The 26242-nt window shown below is 47.5% G+C and overlaps 1 protein-coding gene across 5 annotated transcripts in view; it reads right to left on the reverse strand.

Annotated features, from left to right (window-relative positions):
* Positions 1 to 18569, reverse strand: part of LOC145510331 (cytochrome P450 4F6-like) — a 31759-nt gene extending 13190 nt beyond the window's left edge. Inside the window, exons 1-9 of one of the 5 annotated variants that reach the window (XM_081501174.1) lie at positions 18502 to 18569; positions 17815 to 18048; positions 9767 to 9905; positions 9091 to 9144; positions 8880 to 9007; positions 4470 to 4591; positions 3242 to 3512; positions 2586 to 2652; positions 2262 to 2391 (exon numbers count right to left, since the gene is read on the reverse strand). In XM_081501174.1, the coding sequence (XP_081357300.1) occupies positions 2262 to 2391; positions 2586 to 2652; positions 3242 to 3512; positions 4470 to 4591; positions 8880 to 9007; positions 9091 to 9144; positions 9767 to 9905; positions 17815 to 18018 (1115 nt within the window). In that variant the 5' untranslated portion in view covers positions 18019 to 18048; positions 18502 to 18569. Of the gene's footprint in view, positions 1 to 2261; positions 2392 to 2585; positions 2653 to 3241; positions 3513 to 4469; positions 4592 to 8879; positions 9008 to 9090; positions 9145 to 9766; positions 9912 to 17808; positions 18049 to 18452 lie in introns of all 5 variants that reach the window. The other 4 variants (XM_081501169.1, XM_081501172.1, XM_081501170.1 and 1 more) reach the window with 4 other exon arrangements.
* Positions 18570 to 26242: the final 7673 nt, after the last annotated feature.

A 26242-nucleotide genomic window follows, 5' to 3' on the forward strand; every position in this document is an offset into this window, starting at 1 on the left:
AAATGGGACCTAATTAAACTTGAAAGCTTTTGCACAACAAAGGAAACTATTAGCAAGGTGAAAAGACAGCCTTCAGAATGGGAGAAAATAATAGCAAACGAAGCAATGGACAAAGAATTAATCTCAAAAATATACAAGCAACTCCTGCAGCTCAATTCCAGAAAAATAAATGACCCCATCAAAAAGTGGGACAAAGAACTAAACAGCCACTTCTCCAAAGAAGACATACAGATGGCTAACAAACACATGAAAAGATGCTCAACATGACTCCTTATCAGAGAAATGCAAATCAAAACCACAATGAGGTACCATTTCATCCCAGTCAGAATGGCTGCTATCCAAAAGTCCACAAGCAGTAAATGCTGCAGAGGGTGTGAAGAAAAGGGAACCCTCTTGCACTGTTGGTGGGAATGCAAACTAGTACAGCCACTATGGAGAACAGTGTGGACATTCCTTAAAAAACCAGAAACAGAACTGCCATATGACCCAGCAATCCCACTACTGGGCATACATACCAAGGAAACCAGAATTGAAAGAGACTCATGTGCCCCAATGTTCACTGCAGCACTGTTTATAATAGCAAGGACATGGAAGCAACCTAGATGTCCATCAGCAGACGAATGGTTAAGGAAGCTGTGGTACATATACACAATGGAATATTACTCAGCCATTAAAAGGAATACATTTGAATCAGTTCTAATGAGGTGGATGAAACTGGAGCATATTATACAGAGTGAAGTAAGCCAGAAAGAAAAACACCAATACAGTATACTAACATATATATATGGAATTTAGAAAGTTGGTAAAGATAACCCTATATGCGAGACAGCAAAAGAGACACAAATGTATCAAATAGTCTTTTCAACTCTATGGGAGAGGACAAGGGCGGGATGATATGGGAGAATGGCATGGAAGCGTGTAAATTATCATATGTGAAGCGAACCGCCAGTCCAGGCTCAATGCATGATACAGGGTGCTTGGGGCTGGTACACTGGGATGACCCAGAGGGATGGGATGGGGAGGGAGGTGGGGGGTGGTTCTGGAAGGGGAACACATGTACGCCCATAGCAGATTCATGTCAATGTTTGGCAAAATCAATACAATATTGTAAAGTAAAACAATTTTTAAAAAAAGAATAAAAAAAAAAAAGAAAGAGACACATATACCCCAATGTTCATTGCAGCACTGTTTATAACAGCCAGGACATGGAAGCAACCTAGATATCCATCAGCAGACGAATGGATAAGAAAGCTGTGGTACATATATACAAAGGAATATTGCTCAGCCCTTAAAAAAATGCATTTGAATCACTTCTAATGAGGTAGATGAAACTGGAGCCTATTATTCAGACTGAAGTAAGTCAGAACAAAAAACACCAATACAGTATACTAATGCATATATATGGAATTTAGAAAGATGGTAATGATGACCCTATATGCAAGACAGCAAAAGAGACACAGATGTATAGAACAGACTTTTTGACTCTGTGGGAGAAGGCGAGGGTGGGATGATTTGAGAGAATAGCATTGAAACATGTATATTATCATATGTGAAATAGATCGCCAGTCTAGGTTTGATGCATGAGACAAGGTGCTCAGGGACGGTGCACTGGGATGACCCTGAGGGTGGGAGAGGGGTTCAGGATGGGGAAAACATGTACACCCATGGCTGATTCATGTCAAAGTATTGCAAAACCCGCTACAATATTGTTAAGTAATTAGCCTCCAATTAAAATAAATAAATTTTTTTAAAAAAGAAAAATCCCTGGAATAGACTATTACATGGGAATCAGAAAAAAGAACAAAAAATAAGAGAAATGAGAGTCTTTTCGGGAAAAATGCAACTTCAGGCAGAAAAGTAAGAGAGGGGGAAAAGTTCATATACTGAGTATATATTGGGTGGCATCTGTTCTACACATATTATCACAGTACTCCAAATAGCACTGTGGGGGAGAGATTCCCCATCCCATCCCCAATTTATAGAGGAGAAAAATGGTATTCATAAAAGGAAACTGATTTTATTAAAGTGACATAGCAAGTTAGTAGGGACATTAATGTGGATGCTCAGATCTTTCTGTCCCAGAAGCCTACAAATTTTCACCTGCTCTTCAGACTAGGTATCAGACCCTGCCTCCAGGCTCTGCTCCTATTCCCACTGAGCAATAATTATAGAATCAACAAAAGAAATCTTTCCCAATTCCCACCTGGAGAGCAGAGACAGTGGGAAGGTTTCAGGAGCACATCATGAGGACTGGCACTCACCATTCAATCTCTTTAGTCTCGCGGTCCCTCAGGAGCTCTTGTACCTCCTGCCGGCAGCGCTCCTGGTATTCTGGGTGCTTTGCCAGGTTGTACAGGATCCAGGAGAGGCCACTCGCTGTGGTGTCATGGCCTGAGGGGTAGCCAGACAGGTTTGGGTCTCTGGGCTACTTCAGTACCAAAGGGTGGACCATGCCAAGCCACCCTTCCCCACCTCCCCACAAAGAAGATGGGAAGTATAGGCAAGATGGGGTGATCCAGCACCCATCAAGTCCCCGGGATGAAGAGACCCCTGTCCATTCTCTAGTCCTACCCTGGGACCCTCACCCTCAAACATGAAGGTGTCAGCTTCAGCGCGGATATCTTCATCTGACAATCCCTTCCCATCTTCATCCTGAACAGAAAGCAAGATCCCCAGAGTCACACCAGCTCTGAGGACACCTGAGCCTAACCTGAAATTGTCCCTGAATCTCCATCATCCAAGCAGGATCCTTCCCTCTTCATCTCCATAGCCCACTCCACCCCATAGGTCTCCTCCCTGGTGGCCTGCCTCCTGTTTACTCCTTCCAGGCAGCCTTCTACACAATCACATCTGAAATGTCTCTCTGACCTGCCCCTCTCTTCCTCAAGCATCCTCTATGACTCCCTAGCACTCTCTGGATCAAGTCCAAGTTCTTTAATCAGACCTTTGAAACCAAGATCCAGTCTACGTCTTAAATTGAGATCCCAGAGAAGCCCACCTTGAGGCTTTCTGGGTGGCTTAGCAGTAAAGAATCTGCCTGCAGTGCAGGAGCTGTAGGAGACATGGGTTGATTTCTGGGTTGGGAAGATCCCCTGGAGGAGGGCATGGCAACCCACTCCAGTGTTCTTGTCTGGAGAATCCCATGGACAGAAGAACCTTGTGGGCTACAATCGATAGGGTCACAAAGAGTTGTACATGACTGAAGCGATTTAGCATGCACGCACACACACAAGAAGCCCACCTTGGCCAGCAGGAGCACATCGATGAAGTCCAAAGTCTTGGCCTTAGTCTTGGTTTTGAGGAATTCCTGGGAACCCTGACTAATTAGAGTACGACGCCTCTTCTGGATGACGGCATCTGTGAAGTCGTGCACCAGGCGGCAGGCCCTGTAGAAGCGCTGCCCATCAGAGGTGAGGTAGTACAGGAAGTCCACGTGCAGGAAGATCTGCTCAATTCGTTTTGTCACCAGGGCACTGAGCTCCAAGATAGCAGCAATATATTCGCTAGGCTTCCTACAGGGTCAGACGAGAGAAAGCCTTAAGAAGCAGTACTGTGGGACTTCCCTGGTGGTCCAGTGGTTAGGGCTCTGTGCTTCCACTGCAGGGGGCACAGGTTGGATCTCTGAGTGGGGAACTAAGATCCCACAAGCTACATGGCATGGCCAAAAAAGAAGAAGTACTGTATATCTGTGGGCCATCTCTTCTTAGAAACTCTGATTCCTAATAGGAAGTCTTGGGAACCCTGATAGGAGATATCAATAGCTGTGCGCTTCTGGATTTCAGATGTTTTAAGCTATTGCCTCCCTTCATGATCTCATACTGCAGGAGCACTTCTGGTCAGTTACCCAAGGCCACATCTCATTCAATCACATTTCTCTCTCTGACACCCATCTCTGTGAGCTCCCTCATGTCCTAGACATCAGGGCAGAGTATGGGAATCACCCTCATCTCTCCTCTCTCCCACACAATACCTGAGCCTGCCAATATCTTTCTCAGTTTCCCCCAAATCTGCCCCATTTTCTCCACCAAGCTCAATCTTCCTCCCCTCTGTGGTCTCCTCACATCCTGTGTCTACACAACAATCAGTCTTCTCTCGAGTCAGATGTCCAAGCTCAACTTTGACCAAGATCCTCATGTACCCAAACATCTTCCACCCAGGAAACCTCAGGATGAAATTCATATCCTCTTTGTCTGGCTTCAGAATGTCCTGAAGATAGAACTGCCCATTCCTCCAAGATGTCTCCTCACAGCTACGCAGGCTCTGTTCATCCTGGCCTCCTGGCCTTTATCAAGCAATTTTGCCTACCTGCAAGAATCGCTCCTTCTCTTTCCCTTCCCTGTCCTTCAGTGTCCAGCTCTGACCTATCTCCTCCAAGAAGACCCTTCTGTTTACCTTGGTCTGTCCTCCCTCACCCATCTACTCCCAAGGATCTATGCCTCATGTTCCCCAGGCCCTGGGCTGAGACTCACTCCTGGCAATTGCTGTCAAAACTGAAGACACATTTCTGCAGACTGTCCAGGGTCATGAGGCTGATGTGTTCAAACATGTCCAGACGAGTGCTGCCCTCCAAGGCCAGGCGTTGCCACTTGTCCTAGACACAAAAGAGAGCAAGGTTAGGGCTGGGACTTCCCACTCATGAGTCCCTGCCCAATCCCAGCCACCTGGTTGAATTCCCTGAGACCCAGCCTTTTGGTCCTGTGCTCCAAACACCCATCCCCAGGGAAGACCAGGCTTGAGTGAGAGTGGAATCCCCTACTATCAAGACATGAAGACCCTACAGCTGGGAGTCAGGAGACCTGGACTCAAGGTCCAGCTCCGCCTCTTATGTTCTGTGTGCCCTGGGTTAACTCACTGCTTTCCATTTGGCTTTTCCACTATCCAATTTTTAGTAGCAGTTAAGATGACCTGTTCAAACTACTTTGCAATTACACTCATTTCACATGCTAGCAAGGTTATGCTCAAAATTCTTCAAGCTAGGTTCCAACAGTATATGAACCAAGAGCTTCCAGAAGTATAAGCTGAATTTAGAAAAGGTAAAGGAACCAGAGGTCAAATTGCCAACATTCATTGGATCACAGAGAAAGCAAAAGGATTCCAGAAAAACATCTAATTCTGCTCCATTGACTACATGAAAGCCTTTGACCAGGTGGATCATGACAAACTGGAAAGTTCTTAAAGAGATGGGAATGCCCGACTACCTTACCTGATGCTTGAAAAACCTGTATGCAGGTCAAGAAGCAACAGAACTGGACATGGAACAATGGACTGGTTCAAAATTGGGAAAGGAGAACAACAAGGCTGTATATTGTCACACTGTTTATTTAATTTATATACAGAGTACATCATGCAAAATGTCAGGCTGGATTAATCACAAGCTGAAATCAAGATTGACAGGAGAAATATCAACAACCTCAGATATGCAGATGATACCACTCTAATGGCAGAAAGCAAAGAGGAACTAAACAGCCTCTTGATGAAGGTGAAAGAGGAGAGTGAAAAGCTGTCTTGAAACTCAACATTCAAAAAACTAAGATCATGACATTCAGTCCCATCACTTCATGGCAAATAGATGGGGAAAAGGTTGAAACAGTGACAAATTGTATTTTCCTGGACACCAAAATCATTGTGGATGGTGACTGCAGCAGTGAAATTAAAAGACATTTGCTCCTTGGAAGAAAAACTATGACAAACCTAGACAGTGCGTCAAAAAGCAGAGACATCACTTTGCTGACAAAGTCCGTATAGTCAGAGCTATGTTTTTTCCTGTCAGTTCAGTTCAGTCACTCAGTCGTGTCCGACTCTTTGTGACCTAATGAACCACAGCATGCCAGGCCTCCCTGTCCATCACCAACTCCCAGAGTTTATCTAAACTCATGTCCATTGAGTCGGTGATGCCATCCAACCATCTCATCCTCTGTTGTCCCCTTCTCCTCCTGCCTTCAATCTTTCCCAACATCAAGGTCTTTTCAAATGAGTCAGCTCTTTGCATCAGGTGGCCAAAATATTGGAGTTTCAGCTTCAACGTCAGTCCCTCCAATGAACACCCAGGAATGATTTCCTTTAGGATAGACTGGTTGGATCTTCTTGCAGTCCAAGGGACTCTCAAGAGTCTTCTCCAACACCACAGTTCAAAAGCATCAATTCTTCTGCACTCAGCTTTCTTTATAGTCCAACTCTCACATCCATACATGACTACTGGAAAAACCATAGCCTTGACTAGATGGACCTTTGTTGGCAAAGTAATGTCTCTGCTTTTTAATATACTGTCTAGGTTGGTCATAACCTTCCTTCCAAGGAGTAAGTGTCTTTTAATTTCATGGCTGCAATCACCATATGCAGTGATTTTGGAGCCCCCAAAAATAAAGTCTCTCACTGTTTCCACTGTTTCCCCATCTATTTGCCAAGTGATGGGACTGGATGCCATGATCTTAGTTTTCTGAATGTTGAGCTTTAAGCCAAGTTTTTCACTCTCCTCTTTCACTTTCATCAAGAGGCTCTTTAGTTCTTCTTCACTTTCTGCCATAAGGGTGGTATCATCTGCATATCTGAGGTCATTGATATTTCTCCCGGCAATCTTGATTCCAGCCTGTGCTTCATCCAGCCCAGCGTTTCTCATGACATACTCTGCATATAAGTTAAATAAGCAGGGTGACAATATACAGCCTTGACGTACTCCTTTTCCTATTTGGAACCAGTCTGTTGTTCCATGTCCGGTTCTAGCTGTTGCTTCCTGACCTGCATACAGGTTTCTCAAGTAGTCATGTACAAATTTGTGAATTGGACTATAAAGAAGTCTGAGGGCCGAAGAACTAATGCTTTCAAACCGTGGTGCTGGAGAAGACTCTTGAGAGTCCCTTAGACTGCAAGGAGATCAAACTCATCAGTCTTAAAGAAAATCAACTTGAATGTTTATTGGAAGGACTGATGCTGAAGCTGAAGCTCCAATACTTTGGCCACCTGATGTGAATAGCTGACTCATTGGAAGAGACCCTGATGCTGGGAGAGATTGTAGGCAAGAGGAGAAGGGGTTGACAGAGGATAAGGTGGTAGGATGGCCTCACTGACTCAATGGACATGAGTTTGAGCAAACTCCAGGAGATAGTAAAGGCCAGGACAGCCTGGTGTGCTGCAACCCATGAGGTTGCAAAGAGTCGGACCCAACTTAGTCACTGAACTACAAAGATGACCTGCATTGGTGTTGTACAAACCAAGTTAGAATATCTGCTTCACTACACAAAGCTCACTTACTAATGAGCTATCTTGGGCAATCTCCCTAACCTCTCTAAACTTCCATTTCATTATCCTTAAAGTGGCAATTATAATCATCTCTACCTAATAGAATTGTGAAAATAAATTAGACAGCACATGCCATGGACCTGGGTCACTGTTCCATTTCCTTCTCCAGGGGATCTTCCTGACCCAGGGATCGAACCCATGCCTCCCGCATTGCAGGCAGACTGTTTACCCTCTGAGCTACCAAGAAAGGCCCTTCTGATATACAATAAGTGTTAAATAACTTTTAACTATCATCATCATCTTCATCACTATCATAGTGAGAGACAACTGCAAACAGGTCCCCATTTCTTCATCCTTCCCTTTAACTTCACCCTTTGCAATGAGATTTCACAGCTCTTTCATTAGGAGGTGCAACCTCTTTCTCCACCTGTTGAATCTGGACTGAGCTAGGACTTGCTTCAGTTAACAGGAGGTGGTGTGCTAGTTCCCAAACTAAATTTCAAGAGATATTGCATGTTTCTGCTCATTCTCTTGGAGCCCAGCCTCCACCACGCAGTCAAGCTCAGGTGATGAGGGCTACCAGAAGACGAGAGACAAATGCAGGAGTCCATTGTCCCACCAAGGCTATCCTAAACCAGCTGACTGCTAGCTGAGCTCTGAATACATGCCAAAGCTAAATCTAGAACAGCAGAGCTGTCTACATAACACACCCATGACCACAAATGCATGCATGATACCAACCAGGATGAGAAGAATGACTCAACTGATGTATCATCTCATGAACAGTAATAAACACTAATTCTTTCAAGTCCACGAGTTTTAAGGTGGTATGTAATGCAGAAAGAACTACTGTGCAATGTTCATCATTTCTGTTCTGAATTTACAGAGCTTCCATGAGGCAGACTAGCAACTAAAACTTTCTGAGTACCTAATATGTGCCAGGAACCTGATTCCATTACATCATCTTGATCACCCTTTTGTTGCTGTTCAGTCACTAAGTCGTGTCTGACTCTTTGCAGCCCCATGGACTGCAGCATGCCAGGATTCCCTGTCCTTCACTACCTCCTGGAGTTTGCTCAAATTCATGTCCATTGACTCTAACCATCTCATCCTCTGCCGCCTTTATCTCCTTTTGCCTTCAATATTTCCCAGCATCACAATCTTTAAAAAGGGGTAGCTCAAATGGTAAAGAATCTGCCTGCAATGCAAGAGACCCCAGTTCGATTCCTGGGTTGGGAAGATCCCCTGGAGAAGCGATAGGCTACCCACTCCAGTATTCTTGGGCTTCCCTAGTGGCTCAGCTGGCAAAGAATCTGCCTTCAGTGTGGGAGAACTGGGTTCGATCCCTGGGTTGGGAAGATCCTTTGGAGAAGGGAAAGGCTACTCACACCAGTATTCTGGCCTGGAGAACTCCATGGACTGTATAGTCCATGGGGTCGCAAAGAGTAGGACACAACTGAGCGAATTTCACTTTCACTTTCATCCCAGTTTTACAGATGAGGAAACTGAGGCTTAGAGAGGAAAATCAGTGACCCCCCTCCCCAAAAGCCATTCAGCTGAACCAGGATTCCAGATCATATGTGTTTGAGCCCATTTCCCCTTTCCCAAGGCTCCAGCTGGGACCCTGGGTTTAAGAGACTCACATGCATGATGTCTGTGCTCTTGTTGAAAATCTTCATATACGGCTTCAAAATCTCGAAGTGGAAGGCAGGTGTCAGCAGGCGACGGTGGCTGCTCCACTTGTCACCAGCACTCAGCAGGAGCCCATCCCCTAGCAGAGACAGTCACAAGGAGTGGGCAAAGGAACCTCTCCCTGGGCCCCCAAGATCATCCCCTTCACTCACAGTTACTCACCCAGCCAGGGCTTCAAGAAGCTGTAGAAAAACATATCCTTGGGTATGATGGTGGCTGACACAAGAAATAGAACATCAGGGGCCATGGTGGATTGGGGGGAAGGAATAACTTTTGGTGGGGGATGGAGGCTCCCAGGAAACGGTCTGAATTTCTCCTCCAAGCCCAGCATAGCAGGAATGGGGCCAAGAGTAGAGGAAGCTGGGAGGAGGTAGGAGGTTGGGGGGGGTGCACAGAGGGGGATCAGACCAGGCTTCAGCACAGAGTGGACCCCATCGACACAACCTTATGTGCTTAGACACACCCCAACATGACACGACACGTCCCAGCACACCTTGACATGGCTCCTACGTGGTCCAGCATGTCCTAAATACCCAAGCACAGCACAGCACTCTGCAAAATGTACCTTTAAGCACAAGGACACCAGGCTTGCCCCAGCACTCTCTGACCTCTCCTGGAACATCTGGCATGGTGGACCAACAGTGTTGATTTTCCACCACCCAAAACTGAAAAAAGACTTTGGCAACCAGAGAGAACTGGAGACTTTCCCAGAGTCACCCAGCAGGTCTCTGTCAATGCTGCCCATTCTCCTGCTCAAACTGGTCTGTCCAGGAGTGGGAAGGGCTTAGGAGCAGGGGCCAGGGAAGAGGCTGGAAGGGGGTACTCCTGGGAGAGATACCTGAGGCCTGGAGCAGAGGGGCAACGAAGTTAGGGTGGACAAGCCGCAGGATGGGGAAGAAGGGCCCCATCCACCAGAGGTGAACGTCGCGGAAGTAGTGGCCCAGCTCCTCCACCAGTCGCATGCCCTCCTCATTGCTCTGCGCCTGGGAACAGGTGGGGTTGAGGCCAGGCTTGGCAGGAGGTGCCAGAAGCTACACCCTCCCACTTCATCCCCCTACCCACCACACCCACTCACCCCCTTATCCTCTTCTACCTGGATTGTTGATCTATACTCTCTCCATCTCAGTCAGCTTTTCTCTGTTGGTCTCCGTCTTTTTTTGTGTCTCTCTATGTGCCTCTCTCTGTCCCCTTATTCTCTTCATCTCTGTATTTTGACTGAGAGAGAGGAGGGAGTGGTGGGGGACAGAGAGAAAGAGGGCAGGGGAGAGAGGTGGGAGGAGATAATGGGTAGATGGATGGCTAGATAGATAATCTACTAATCTACTAATCATTAGATGATGGGTGGATAGATGGATGAATAGAAAGATGGATGGATGGATGACTAGATGATGATTGGCTAAATGATAGATGGATAGGTATAGATAGATGGTAGGTGAACTGATAGATGATGGATGCATGGATAGATGGAAAATATATAGATAAATAAGCAGATATGACAGATGTGATAGAAAGTGGGTAGATGGATTGATAAATAGGTAGAAGATAGATATGTTTGTATCTGTGTATATGTATTTTCTTTTGCTCCATTTATGTCTCTGTGTGTCATTCTCTCAGTCTCTCTCCCTCACTCTTTCTCTGTATCTCTCTTTTGCTGCCCCTATTTCTCTGTCCATCTCTCCAACTTCCCATCCCTGTTTCTCCTCATCTCCACACCTTCCCTGGCTCCCTACTGCTCTCAGAATCAATCCCCTGCCCCTACCTGGTCTCAAAGCCCCTGTCTCCCTACTCTCCTCTCCACCTTTTCTCTCTCTGCATCACTCTAGCTGCCCTAAACCCCTCCCTAAGGCTCAAAAGCCAGGTGCTCACTCTTGCACTTCCAGGCCTTTGGGTGCATTAGTCCTCTCCACAGAATATACTCTCACTTCTTTGCTTAAAAAAACATGCCTATTAATTATTCCAGACCCACTTCCAACTTTTCCTCCAAGAAGTCCCCCAGCCTGCCCCAATGGCAAAAGCCCTGCTTCCTGTCTGGGCTCCCCCAGCCCATGTCTCTCCCTCAGACACACCCAGATCACACAGGATCAGGGGTATCTCTAATCCTGTGTGACCAAGATTGGAGGGTCCTCCATAGCAGAGCCCGGAGCTCAGTCTCTGCAAGGATCCCCAAGCAATGTTCAGAACACCAGAATGAGGTTGGCAAATAAATGAAATGGGGGAAAAAAAGATGGCCAAGGGTGCCCAAGAGCAGGAGGGGCCCTGGAACCTGCGGGAAATGAACAGAAGTTTGCCAGTGAGGGGCTCACAGCCCTTGGAAACTACCATGGCACCCACTACCATCTGTCCCAGGCAGACACCTGTGGTGTTGGTGACAGATCAGGCAATGTCATGGTGGCAGAAAATGATGAGGAAGATGATGGAGCCCAGCCAGATTGTAAGTCCCTGGGGGCAGGTGAGTGAAGCGGAGTGAAGTCCGTCAAGCCCTGCACTGTTGGGAGGACCTGCAAGAAAGGCAATAGCCATCACTCCCCCAGAAGAAGCTGCTGCAGTGAACAGTGTGTGGGAACCTGCACAGATGGAGGGAATCTTTGCTTCCCCTGCTTCTTCGTGCCAGAGATGGGAGGGACATGGAGGCTCTCCAAGTCCCAAGGGGGCATCCCAGGGCACAGGGAGAGGACATTCTCTGCCTACAGGGAGGATGACCTTATCTCAAAGAAATGGATTTTTCTCATCCTGGGAGTGGTGCCAGCCCCAGGGGTGGACACAGGAGAAGATCCCTATGGAGGAGGTTTGTCAGTAGCAGGGTGGATTCAGGACTTGTCCCTGGGTTTTGAATCCACATCCTTTCATGTTCTGGCCCATCCACATAGCCTCAAACTCCTTCCATGGTTGAGGATCTACAGTTCTGGGACTTGCCAGCCCTGGATGACCCCAAGGGACACAGGTTAACTCTGCCCATCAATCAAGACAGCCCCTCTCACCTCTGAGCCCCTTCTGCTGATGAAGCTCTATGCATAGTGCAACCTCTCTGTCAAGCTAGCTAGCTACTGGGTTGGCCAAGAAGTGCGTTCAGATTTTCCATAACTTCTTATGGAAGGCTTGAACGAACTCTTTAGCTAACCAAATATCTATCTAGATACAGATATCTATCTAGTACATCCTGTCTATCTATTTCTCACAGTACATCCTAGCTATCTATCTCTTTCCTGAACCTATGGACACTCCCATGCTGCTACTATTGCTCTTTAGTCTCTCAGTGGTGTCCAACTCTTTATAATGCCATGGACTATAGTCCACCAAACTCTTCTCCCCATAGAATTTTCCAGGCAAGAATTCTAGAGTGGGTTGCCATTCCCTTCTCCCAGCAATCTTCCCACCCCAAGATCTTCCCAAGAAGCAGGGATAGAACCTGCTTCTTGGACACACCCATAAATCATGCCAATTACAAATGAAGCAACTGAAGCCATATCCCCCAAAAGAAGAAGAAGGGAGAGTTGCTTTCTGGTGAGGCACCCTCTCTAGTCCCTCAGGACACCCCATCCAAGCCCCAGGTGCTCCAGGCAGGTGAACATAAGTCATTTTTACCTTTGTGACCTGCTCCTTGCTCACTGGGGACTTCCCAAGTGGCACTAGTGGTAAAGAATCTACTTGCAAATGCAGGAGACACAGGTCCAATCCCTAGGTCTGGAAGATCCTACTCAAGTATGCTTGCCTGGAGAATCCCATGGACAAGGGAGCCTGGTGGACTATATATAGTTCATAGGGGTCGCAAAGAGTTGGACATGACTGAGTGACTGAGAACACACACACTCTGTTCCCTGAGGACCCTGAGGCATTTGATAAGTTCAGCTCAGAGAGGGAGAGGAACTTAGCCAGTCACACAGCAGAAGATATTGGAGGAGAAAAGCATGATTAAGACCAGCCTCCACAGCCAAGCCCTTGGACGGAGAGTCAGAAGGGTAACTTTGTAGCGTTCCCACTGCCTCTAGGGCTCTCTGAGAACATTCCAAGTGAAAGGGTAACAGGCAGGAAGGCCAGGGGTCTCCAAACAGAGGAAATAGGCTGCAAGTGTCAGACATTTTTTATCTCTCTCTTAAGCGGCAGGAGGAAACAAACTAGTGATATATATTTTTTTCCCTTCTCTATACAAATTTAAAAGGAGATTTTTCTTAAAATACTGTGTTGCCATAATGACACCTGGTTCCACCTGAAGTTAACCATTCTCAAACCTTGAGTTAACCAATGCATTTTTCGTATGGAAATGTTTGTCTTAAGCTATGTTAATACACTATGCATTTACCCCAGACTCTGTCTTCAAGTAGGTTCTGCCTAATGGCTCAGAATCGACTTGACAAACCAGTATGTTATACTCAGACATTGTTCCCCTAATCTATGTAAACGAAACTATTTGCATGGTAATCTGCCTTTCCACAAGATTCCAGCCAATCGTTTTATGGGCCAGGATGACTCGTCTGGTGCCAAGATTATCCCAAAATACATCTTACGGATGAGGGGCCTGGTGCCATTCTGAGTTTTAAGACATTCCTTTCTTTCATTAACAGACTGCTAGTAACTATATAACATCCAGCTAAAAACTAGCAGGGGTGTATTCTTTCTGCCACCTTCTGATGTCTATGTCAGAAGCTCTCTCTATCTCTATACTTTAATAAAACTTTATTACACGAAAGCTCTGAGTGATCGAGCCTTGTCTCTGGCCCCAGATTGAATTCTCCTCCGAAGGCCAAGAATCCCGATGTCTTTTCATGGTTCAGCAACAACCTTTCACAAGCCCTGTAATCCCAGGAAAGCTTTACAATGTGCTTGGGACAAACTATTCTGTGAGATGCTGGTCTGGGGGAGGAGGAGAGAGGAGCTGGACACTTGTGCCTTTGGCCTTGGATGAAAAAGGGAAGTGATGGCAAGTTACCCAGGCCTCCACCACAGTATTACCAAACATTTGTTAAACAGGCTGGACCACTGTATATATCATGTTTGTCCCCAGAGCAAACATGTAGTGTGAGAGATGGATAATAAATAAGTAACTGGACAATTAACTATTTAACCATGAGCAGGGCCAAGTCCATAAAACTGTGCTCATTTCACATTCTAGCAAGGTAATACTCAAAATCCTTTAAGTTAGGCTTCAACAATACATGAACTGAGAACTTCCAAATGTATAAGCTGGATTTAGAAAAGGCAGAGAAATCAGAGATCAAATTGCCAACATCAGTTGGATCATAGAAAAAGCAACAGGATTCCAGAAAAACATCTACTGCTGCCTCTACACTAAAGCTTTCGACTGTGTGGATCTCAGCTAACTGTATAAAATTCTTAAAGATATGGGGATACCAGATCACTTTACCTGTTTCCTGAGAAACCTGTGTGCAGGTCAAGAAGCAACAGTTAGAATCGGACATGAACAAAAGACTGGTTCAAAATTGAGAAAGGAGTAAACAAGGCTATATATTATCACCCTGCTTTTTTAACTTACATGCAGAATACATCATGAGAAATGCCAGGCTGAATGAACCACAAGCTGGAATCAAGACTGCCTGGACAAATATCAATAACCCCAGATGTACAGAGGATACTATCCTAATGGCAGAAAGCAAAGAGGAACTAAAGAGCCTCTTGATGAGGGCGAAAGAGGAGAGTGAAAAAACTGGCTTAAAACTCAACATTCAAAAAATTAAGATCATGAATTCTGGTCCCATCTCTTCATCGCAAAGAGATGTGGAAAAAATGGAAACAGTGACACATTCTATTTTCTTGGGCTCCAAAATCACTGCAGATGATAACTGCAGTCATAAAATTAAAAGATAGTTGCTCCTTGGAAGAAAAGCTATGACAAACCTAGACAGCACATTAAAAAGCAGAGACATCACTTTGCCAACAAAGATCCATATAGTCAAAGCTATGGTTTTTCCAGTAGTCAAGTACGGATTGGAGAGTTGGACCATAAAGAAGGTTGAGTGCCAAAGATTTGATGCTTTTGAACTATCGTGTTGGAGAAGACTCTTGAGAGTCCTTTGGACTGCAAGGAGATCAAAACAGTCAATCCTGAAGGAAATCAACCCTGAATGTTCATTGGAAGGACTGATGCTGAAGTTTTGAAGCTCCAATACTTTGGCCACCTGATACGAAGAGCTGGCTCATTGGAAAAGACCCTGATGCTGGGAAAGATTGAAGGCAGGAGGAGAAGGGGACGACAGAGGATGAGATGGCATCATTGACTAAATGGACATTAGTTTGAGCAAACTCCAGGAGATAATGAAGGACAGGGCAGCCTGCTGTGCTGCAGTCCATGAGGTTGCAAAGAATTGGACATGACTTAGAGACTGAAAAACAACAACAAAAGGGCAATGTCAGAGATCAGAGTCTGGGGGAGTCAGAGGAACCTTAGAGAAGATAGTTATACTTGAGCCAAAAATGGAAGGATAAGGAGGAATCCAGGGGCTAAACACAGGAAGGGGAGTGATTCCTGCAGCACAAGAAAAAAACCTGCAGTGGGAAGAGCTTGGCTCACTGAAGAGATAAAGCTCAGAGTGACCATGACATGCACAAGGCTAAGGAGAACTGCAGGTGCCAGCCTGGAAACATTTAGTCTTTATCTTCAGAGCGATAGGCAGTCATCGAACAGCCAAGAAACGGCATGACCTAAACTGAATTTCAGAAAAGTCTATCCAGGGCTAAAAAGAGAAAGAGGATAGAGGGGATGACAGTGGCAATGAGGAGACCAGAGAGTAGGCTTGGCAAGGATTCCTGGAGAAAAATGATGGTGGATGGGGCCATGGGTGATAGGAGATGCAGAGAGGGGACAGACTGAGGACAGATTGTGGAGGCAGCACATTTGGACTGGGTACATGGGCAAGAGAAACAAGCAGACTCATGGGCCCCAAAGTATGGGATGTGGACAACTAGAAGGATGGACTAGACTGAGGGCAGGGGCAGGATTGGGGAGGGAGCCATGAGTTCAGATTCTAACCAAAGAATGAGGTGTTTATGAGACCCTCTCCCTTCACGTGAGAAGAGGAGGAAGGAGCTGGATGACCTTAGAATCAGGAGAGATGTGAACTTGAAATTCACTTACGGAGGAGACTGACGGTCACCTTACAAGTTGGAGTCCTAGGTGAGGAAATGTCCTCAGAAGAAACAGAAGGAGAAAGGGCTAGAATGCTGGGGGTGAGGGTTCCTCACATGGAAAGATGGAGCAAAGGACGAGCCAAGAGGAGACAGAGGGGCCATGCGGAGGTAGAGGAGAGACCAGAGGAGGGTGTGTCCTGGAATCAAGAGGAAAAGCAGGTTTCAGGAGGACAGGGTGATCCACAAGCTCAGAGAGCTGCTGGGAGTTGGATGAGATGGGGCTGGATGGATGGGATGGGATGGGATGGGATGGGATGGGATGGGATGTGGAGACCTAGAGATTACAGCCATCTGGCGGAAGCAGATGCCAGATGGATGTAGGGACCAGACTGGAGCAGGAGAAAGCAAACAGAGAAATGGAGGCAGTGAGTGAAAACAACTCTGAGACAGTAGATCAGAGGTTTTGTTCAGAAGAAAGCCCACTGGGATTGGGCAGGTGGGGATGTTCATGTCACCTCTTTGTCCTGTTTTGTGACCTCTAGCATCATTGTGGAGAAGAGATCAGAGTACTTGGAGGGTTTAGCTCTTATCCAAAGAGTCATGAAGGAAAGCCCAATTGGCCAGACACTGCAGGCCAAGTACAAAGGATGAGAATCTAAGCTAAAGGTATCCAAGGCAGTAGGATGGAAAGGAAGCCATTGGACTGGGGTGTAGAAGGGATTGAATATCCTGGCAGGATCTAGGATAGGAGATGAAGAAAAAAGAACCTCGAAGGAAGAGGGGTTGTGATCAGAGAATGCAATCCTCAGATCAACGATTTTGGAGGTGGTGCCCTTACAGGTGATGACAAAATCCTAAGTGTGATTGTGGCAAAAGGGGGCTGACTCAACGCAGAGGAAAGACCTCTGAGGATAAGACTAGGAAGGTGGGTCAGAAGCCTCCTTCCAGGAAGTTTGACCATTAGAGCAGAGTGATTCTGAAAAAGAGAGTGGTCCACTTTTATCCAAGTTGGGCAACAGGGCTCACTGATGCTTCTTGCAGGTGGAAGGCAAGATAGGAAAAGGAAGGTGCCTGAGGAAGAGAAGGAGAGACTGTCCACACATTCCCCATGAGGGGAAGATGGGGTGGGGGTCACAGTGAATTCCTATGGGGAAGCAGAAGTCCACAGAGGAGTAGACACTGGCCCAAGGCCCAACTGGAACAGATCCTGAACAGTGGCTCTGAGGAGGCCTCAAGACCAGCCGTGCAGTCTGTGGGGATACCACAGGGCCCAGCTGTCTGCAGCCCACCCTGAGAGCCCCTCAAATGTGCACAAATGTGGGGAAGACAAGCAGGAACATGACCCAAAACAGGCTTGGGGTGAGGAAGGCATTGGGGAACAAGAAAGGCACTGGGGGGACTTCCCTGGTGGTCCAGTAGCTAAGACTCCATGCTCCCTGTGCAGAAGGCCCTGGCTCAATCCCTGGTCAGGGAACCAGATACTGCATTCTGCAATTAAAGCTCCCACATACAGCAAAGAAGATTGAAGATCCTGCTTACCGCAACTAAGATCCAATGAGTGAAATAAGTAAATTTTAAAAAAAAAAGAAGAAGAAGAACAAGAAGGAAGGCATTGGAGCATAGCATGGACAGAGAAGAGAGGACTGGACCCAGTGGGTGGGAGGTGAGGCAAGAGGTTTCCCTCATTTCTGTGCCACCATAGATCCCAGCCTAATCCCAGACTCCCAGCTCTCTGAGCCCCATTCCTGACCCTCAGGAAGTCTATCCACCCTGATCCCCCAGACCTGTCCTGCTGCCCACACTCACCAGGCCCAGGTGACCCCAAAACCAGCTCCGTCTGGGGGGCTGTGGAAAACATCGAAGGCGACAGCAGTTGTCATAGAAGGTGTAGATCCAGGCTAGGATGCGGGCCAGGATCCAGGAGGCCCCGACCAGCAGCAGCAGCAGCAGCAGCCATGGGGAGGCAGCCACTGGCCCGAGTCCCAGCCAGGACAGGCTCAGCTCCAGCATCCTGTGGTCAGTTGGGGTGGAGGGTGAATCCTGAGGATGAAGGAAGAGACAGTGATGGTGAGCTGTGAGGCAGAGACGGATAGAGGGAGAAGAGCAAGGGAGTGAGGGGCAGGGGTGGGGAGTGCTGGGGACGGGGTGAGAAAGGCTCAGAGACAGGCAGACAGGGGCTGGGAGAGGGGAGGGAGAAACGGAAATTCAGAGGAACAGGGAGAGAGAAAGAGAGACTGAGAGAGAAAAAGAAAAGGAAAGGAAAGAAAGGGAAGAGAAATGAAAGGAAGAGAGAGAAGAGAAGAGAGAAAGAAAAAGACAGATGAAGAAACGAATTAGTGGAAGGTTGCCAGGAGCTTGAGTTGCGAGGGAACCACCATCCCCGGGGGGAAGAAGGGGGTGTGCAGCTCTCTTTCTGGAGCCACCCTGTCTAGGGCAGCACCCACTTCCTGCCCCAAGCCAGAACCCTCGGCCCCAGCAACACCAGCCCGGCACCTTCAGTCAGGAGCGGCTGGTCCCACACAACTTCCTCCGTCCTCCTTCTGGGAGGTCTCTTTCCCTCTGGCCCAACCTCTGAACCGGGGGGAGGCTGGGCTTGGCTGAGAGCCAGTCCCTGCATGCCTCCTCCCCAACCTGGCATCCGGCCCAAGACCTCAAACCGGAGGTGTTTGGCCAGAGAGACCAGCTCAGGGTCACATGGCGCAGATCCTGAACTCTCAGGACTCAGCACCTCCCGCGTGGGTTTGTTGGGGTGCGGGCAAAGGTGACTCTGGGCCCCCAAGTTTACAACCGCCCTTGCCCTTCCAGGGCTAGGGTGTGGTACTCAAAGCATGAACGTTCAGGTGCCAGGTAAGCAGGGCCTGGCCCAGCCTTGTCCCAAAACATCTCTGCAGCTCCTCTCTATGCATGTGCCAGGAGGGCATCATCCATCATTTTTCGGCACAGAATCAGAAAGCTCGGAGATCTGAAGCCTCTGCCTTTGGGGCACAGAGCCTGGCAGGAGTTCAAGTCCTTCCTCCAAACAGCCCAGGGTGTGTGTTGAGCCATGACTACAGGGAGCAGGAACAGAGAATCCAGCCTGACTGGGAATTACCCACATTAGATTCAGAGGAAAAAGGACGCAGTCGGAAGAGAGCATCTGGAAGCATGAGGTGTAAGGCTTGCAAAGCACTCGTAGAGAGCAGGGTTCACACAGGGAGGGTGGAGCAGGGAGGTCCCGAGTGGGGAGCCTCACTCTCACTGTGGTTTGTGCCCACTTTCTCTGGGCTTCCCTGATGGCTCAGATGGTAAAGAATCTGCCTGTAATGCAGGAGACCCAGGTTCGATGCCTGGGTCAGGAAGATCCCCTGGAGGTGGACATGGCAACCCACTCCAGTATTCTTGCCTGTAGAATCCCATGGACAGAGGAGCCTGGCGGGCTACAGTCCTGGGGTTACAGAGTCGGACACAACTGAGTGACTAACACCTTCACTTTCTCTGAGCTCAGCCTTCCCTTCTGGGACATGGGATGTAAGCGTTAAAGGGGAAACAAATTCTTCCAGATCCCATTCCCAAATTTCCCTGTAAAGTGGTCTCAGCCCCCCCGTGAGCTCTCCTCATGTTCAGGCTAAAAGATGAGGGTGGGTTTGAAGAATGCAGCTGCTGAATGAAAGAAGCTCAGACAGACATTCTTCCTGCATCTCAGAAAGCTGGCTGCTGCTGCTAAGTCACATCAGTCGTGTCCGACTCTGTGCGACCCCATAGACAGCAGCCCACCAGGCTCCACCATCCCTGGGATTCTCCAGGCAAGAACAATGGAGTGGGTTACCATTTCCTTCTCCAATGCATGAAAGGGAAAAGTGAAAGTGAAGTCGCTCTGTCATGTCCGACTCTTCACGACCCCGTGGACTGCAGCCCACCAGGCTCCTCCGTCCATGGGATTCTCCAGGCAAAAGTACTGGAGTGGGGTGCCATTGCCTTCTCCATCAGGAAGCTGGAGAGATGCCCAAATTTCCTCTACCACCTCTGCTACCCCCTACTTCTTCTGGGTCTACCTGATCTGGCTACGGGAGGCTTCAGGAGGCTTCATGTGGCTTCAGGTGCCTGGTCCTTGTTGTTTAGTCGCTAAGCCATGTCCAACTCTTTGCGACCCCATGGACCATGTAGCCAGCCAGGCCCTTCTGTCCATGGGATTCTCCAAGCAAGGATACTGGAATGGGTTGCCATGCCCTCCTCCAGGGGATCTTCCCAATGCAGGGATCAAACACGCATCTCCTGCATTGGCAGGCAGAGTCTTTACCACTGAGCCACCTGGGAAGCCTGGAGCCCCCAGCTAGTTTGGATGCACTGTCCTAGACTCTTCTCTGCTGAGGTGGATCCAGCCACTGACAGTTCCATCCAGAAAAGAGCCAGGAGGAGGGTGGGAGCATGTGAGAAGCAGCAGGGCTAGCCAGAGAGGGGTGGGGAGAAGCAGGAAGAGAGAAGAGGAAACAGGGGTCCAGAGAGGTGCGATAACTCTCCCCAGCCACACAGAGGAGTAATTAACAAGACAGCACTAGTGAAAGTGAACTTGGGCATATATTCGGAACTCATTAAAGTTTAAGGAAGAAAGGGACCTTTTATAGCTACGAGCTGTAAAACCTGGCCACCCAAAATGGGGTCCCCAGACCAGCAGCACTGGTAATACCAGCAACATCTAGGAAATGCAGAACTTTGGGCTCTAACACACAAAGATGATGGCTGCAAAATTTCTGCCATTGTCCCCAGTGAGAGGAGGAGTTAATTTGTCTTCTCCTTGAATCGGGCCTGACACTGTTTAACTAACATTGTGTGATCAGGTGGTACCATGCCAGTTATGGGCCTTAGACTGGTTTGGCAGCTTAAATTTACAAGTTTTTTTTTTTTAATGTATATAATTTTATTTATTTATTTATTATTTTGGGCTGTGCTGGGTCTTCATTGCTGCATGGGCTTTTCTCTCATAGGGGATACTCTCTAGTTATGGTGTGGGGGCTTATATTGCAGTGGGGCTTCTCTTGTTGTGGCTCTAGAGCATAGGCTCAGTAGTTGGGGTACAGGGGCTTAGTTGCTCCTCAGCATGTGTGATCTTCCCAGACCAGGGATCAAATCCATGTCTACTACACTAGCAGGCAGATTCTGTACCACTGAGCCACCAGGGAAGCCCTACGTGCTATTCTTGAAACACAGTCCCTTGGAACTCAGTCACCATGCGATAGACAAGCCCAAGCCGGGTGGAGAAGCTCTGATCAGCAGCCTTGGATTATCTCCCAGCCGACAGTCAGTGTCACCTGCCGGCCACAAGAGGGAGCCATCTGTATGGTCCAACCAGCTGATGTCACAGCCTTGGGTGACATCACAGGGTTCCCAGTTAACATGCAGAATCATAAGAGAAAATAAAGTTGCCATTGTTTTAAGCCACGAAGATTTGGGGGCTGATTAAAAAGAACGACATAATGCCATTTGCAGCAACATGGATGGACCTAGAGACTGTCATATTGAGTGAAGTAAAGGAGACAGAGAAGGACAAATGTCATATGACATCCCTTACATGTGGAATCTAAAAAGAGATGATACAGATGAACCTACTTACAAAGCTGAAAGAGACTCACAGACTCAGAGAATACATTTATGGTTGCCAGAGGGAGGGATCAGTGAGGATGAGGGGGAGGGATAGTAAGGGAGTTTGGGATGGACACGTACACACTGCTATATTTAAAAGTGAAGTGAAAGTGAAAGTCACTCAGTTGTGTCTGACTCTGTGACCCCACGAACCATACAGTCCATGGAATTCTCCAAGCCAGAATGCTGGAGTGGGTAGCCTTTCCCTTCTCCAGGGGATCTTCCCAACTCAGGGATTGAACCCATGTCTCACATTGCAGGTGGATTCTTTACCAGCTGAGCCACAGATAACCAAATGGACCTACAGGGAACTGCTCAGTGTTATGTGGAAGCCTGGATGGGAGGGGAGTTTGGGGGAGAATGGATATATGTAGATGCCTGACTGAATCCCTTAGCTGTCTATCTGAAACTATCACACCATTGTTAATCGGCTACACCCCAAAACAACATTTAAATAATTAGAAAAAATATTTTGGGGGTATTCATTACACAGTGACAGATCATTACTATAGGATTGTACTTACCTAATCAGAATTTATGTTTTAACCAGATTCCAGGGATGCTTGTGCTTGTTAAAGTTTGAGAGTCACTGCTTTAAGAGACCTAAGTCAGGCTCTGCAATACATGTCAGGGAACCTACCCCGTCTGTCTCTCACTTTTTTTAATCTGTAAAATCAGGAGAAAAATCTGTCCTTGCCAGGCCTGGGTGGCTGTGTATTTACTGAGTGTCTACTATGTTCTAAGCACAATTCTAGAGGCTAGGATGTAGCTATAAGCACAGCAGACATTGTCTCTTCTGTCAAAGGACTCCTCTAAGGGAGAGAAGGGCAATGATCAGATAAATGATCAAGAATTACCAGACAGTGATAGGGACACGAGGGCTTCCAGGAGGAGGTGACCTCTGAGTGGGACCCAGATGAAGAGCAGGAGTGGACTGAGTGGTTAAAAGGGCCGCACAGTTACAGAGTGAAGTGCCCAGCAGTAGGCACAAGCAAGCCTGTCCTTGTCCTTTCAGTACCCACACTGTGATGGCAGTTGCCAAGTCCTTGGGGGAACCAGCCAAGGTGAAAATTTTGGTCCAGCATTCTGTCTAGAAGCTGGTGTTAAAGGCTACTTCACCACATGGCCAAGAACCCCAGCAGGCCTAGGGGCTACAGGAGGAGCAGGATCCATCACCCGGCTTCCTGGATCAGATGGTAGGAGAATAAAGGGATCCAGCACAGGGGGACAGGAAGCCTCAGATGGGGCCCTTCTGCTCTGTGCCTGAGGAGACTGGAGCGTCTCCAGTGGTTTCTCATCAAAGAACATCTCAGCTGCCAAATCACACAAGTCTGGCTTACAGAATATCCCCTAGCCAGTGTTGAAGAAAGGAGCCACTCTCCCTCTGTCCCTTTGCCAGGGGTCCTTCCACCCCCACCCAGAGCCAGGCAGTGGGCAAGCCTGTGCCAGACCAGCTGTGGTGGTTGCTTGGAATCACCAGCCACTGGCACAGTCCATCACCCCTCTGAACCTCGCTTTTCACATCTGTTAAATGGGTTGATAGAACCTCACAGGGAGTTGCAAGCATCCCGTTAGACACAGGCAGAAAGAGTAGGAGAAAGTATGTTTCAAAACAGTTTGCAGGAAGCACAGTGATTAAGAATCCACTTGCCAATGCAGGAGACGCAGGAGGCATGTGTTCAATCCCTTGGTCGGGAAGATCTCCTGGAGAAGAAAATAGCAACCCACTCTGGTATTCTTGCCTGGAGAATTTGGTGGACAGAGGAGCCTGGCAGACTATGGTCCACGGGGTTGCTAAGAGTCAAACTCAACTGAGCACAGAGCGAAGGTGAGATTATAAACAAAACCTGTGAATGCGTGTGTGTGTGTGCACATGTTTGTATATGCATTGAAAAAATCCAGAAGAATCCACACAACACAGGGGAACTGAGGGAAGTAAATTGGAGTCTAGAATGAATTTTTCGCCCACATTGAGCTGCTAGAACGTTTATCACTAAAGCACAATTTTAAAAAGAAATAAGGATTTAGCACAGTGAAAGGCACATAGCTGGCCACACAAAACAGATGAGGAGTTTTTATTTGTTGTCATAATAAAGACACACCTCTCAAGAACCAGCCTGGAGTCTCTCTAGAACAAACTTGCAGGCTGCCTGCTGGCTGGCATTTCACCTCTCCTCCCTCAGCTATTAGAAAGGAACAAGTTCCAGACTCAGAAGAACTGACTGAGTTCAAGTCTCAGCTCTGCTACTCACTGGCTGTGTGACCTTGGGCAAGTCAATTGCCCTCTCTAATCTTCATGTTCTCCTCTGCAGTTCAAGAGAGGATTTATATCTCCCAGGTGGCTCATTCCTCAACAACAAGCTGTACTTGCCCATCCACTCTATACCAGGCACAGGGCTGGGACCCAGCACATGGGATGAACAAGACAGACAAGGTCTCTGGATCACTGAGCTCACATCTAGTGGAGGAAGTCAACAGGAAATAAGACCAAGTTGGATGGTGGCAGAAATTAGGGAAATTGAGTGAGACGCACTAGAACGTGACCAAGAGGACTGCTCTGGACTGGGAAGTCAGGGAGGGCCTCCCTGAAGAGGTGGCTTTCGAGCAGAAACCTGAATGACATGGAAAAGTGGGTCATGAATAAGAACCCCCCCTGAAGCCATACCAGGACTATAAAGATCTGGCACGGGATGGGACACACATGTTCATTCTTGCTTCTGTCTTCAAATGGGCTAAAATAATCAGGGCTGGAGGGAGCAGCGGGAACCAGCCATACTGGAGACCCACAGTGGAGCTGATGCAATCTGACTCAACACTCCCAGCCCTGAAGCAGGTTTGAGATCAAAAACCAACAGGTCCCTGGGGCCGCACTGTAGGCAGAACCAGATGGCAGAGCTGTCAGATTTCTGGCTCACGTGGCAGAAGATCAAATAAACTGGCTTGGGAGCCAGAAAGCCTGGAGGAAAACTTCGGAAAAGTACAGAGAACACACGCAGTTAGGAAAAACCACTAGGGCGTATTATTGTTGGCAATATAATCATGAATAGTCTCCTTCCTCCCCACATCCCTCCTCCTCCCCTTCCTCCTCCTCCTCTTCATCATCATCATTTGCCCCGTCTGCTTACTGGGTAATAATTGTTCACAAAAACTAGCCTGACCACCAAGGACCACCCCAAGCCACAGAAGGGAGGCTTGGAGAAATGACCCTTTTGGAAGTCGAATGCTATAAAAAGAGATCATTTGTCCCCTTCTAACTCCCCAAGTAGTAAATTAAAGATAGCAGTAAACTCTTTGCCATCCCTTCCCTTAAGAGATTATGATGATTTTCTTTTTGTGTGTCAGCTAGACTAGGCCAGTTGTCGTTGTTGTTATTCAGTCACTAAGTCATGTCTGACTCTTTGCGACCCCGTGGCCTGCAGCACGCTGGTCCTGCATCCTGTCCCTCACCATCTCCCAGGGCTTGCTCAGATTCAAGTCCATTGAGTCGGTGATGCCATCCAACCATCTCATCCTCTGCCACCCTCTTCTCCTCCTGCCTTCAGTCTTTCCCAGCAGTAGGGTCTTTTCCAATGAGTCAGCTCTTTGCATCAGGTGGCCAAAGTATAGGCCCCAGTTACTAAACACTTATCTAGGTGTTGCTGAGAAGATGTTTTTTTAAGTTTGCCAGGGAGCTAAAGTTTATCATTTTAAGTTACTAAACTTCCTGGAGGTTTATTATACAATAAAAGTTAACAAACAGATATAATTCCCAACATGTTTAGAATCCTCAAAAAATAGTTATGTGTGCACAAATGTGTACATTGAAAATGCTCTTACATGCAGTTTTGTAAAACGAAAAAGAAATCACACCACACTGCGGGGCTGGTGGTTGGGGAGCAGGAACAGAGTGAAAATGTTTCCCATGTAATACTTGGAGAGAAAGGAAGGGGGAGAGAGGGAGAAGGAGAGAGGAGATAAATAATAAAGTGCTTACAACAGTGTTCCTTGGCACACAGTCACCACCAAGCATGGTGTTTGCCGTTATTCCTCTTATTTTATGACAGAATGAGGACATGAGCACAGGGCAAGAGCTTTGGGTCCATTCAGTACACACATCAGTGACTTACCGGCTGTTTACAACCCTCACCCCATTTATTCCCTGAGCCTTTGTCAAGGAGGAGACTCCCAGAGGGCAGAAAGCACTGAGCTTGGGGTCAGACAGCGCATGGTCAATGCCTACCTTTGCCTGATCTCCAGCTGTGTGACCTTGAACAAGGGACTTGCCTTCTCTAAGCCTCACTTCCTTCTTGGTAGAAAGAGGCATAAGATTAGGTCTACAGATGGTAAAGACTCCACCTGCAATGAGGGAGATTCAGGTTCGATTTCTGGATCAGGAAGATCCCCTGTTGAAAGGAATGGCAACCCACTCCAGTATCCTTGCCTGCAGAATCCCAAGGACAGAGGAGCCTGGTGGGCTACAGTCCATGGGGTCCCAAAGAGTCGGACACAAGTGAGCAACTAACACTCACATGGGAATTAGAGAAGCAAACCCATATATGTGTCTTAGTTTGGGTTCTCCAGAATTTAACACTGATGTAAAGATTCAAGTGAAAATACTTTATTTGGAAGTGACCCTGAG

The sequence above is a fragment of the Giraffa tippelskirchi genome, chromosome 6 (genome assembly GCF_054371585.1).
Source record: "Giraffa tippelskirchi isolate mGirTip1 chromosome 6, T2T-mGirTip1v1.2.pri, whole genome shotgun sequence".
Classification (NCBI taxonomy): Eukaryota; Metazoa; Chordata; class Mammalia; order Artiodactyla; family Giraffidae; genus Giraffa; species Giraffa tippelskirchi.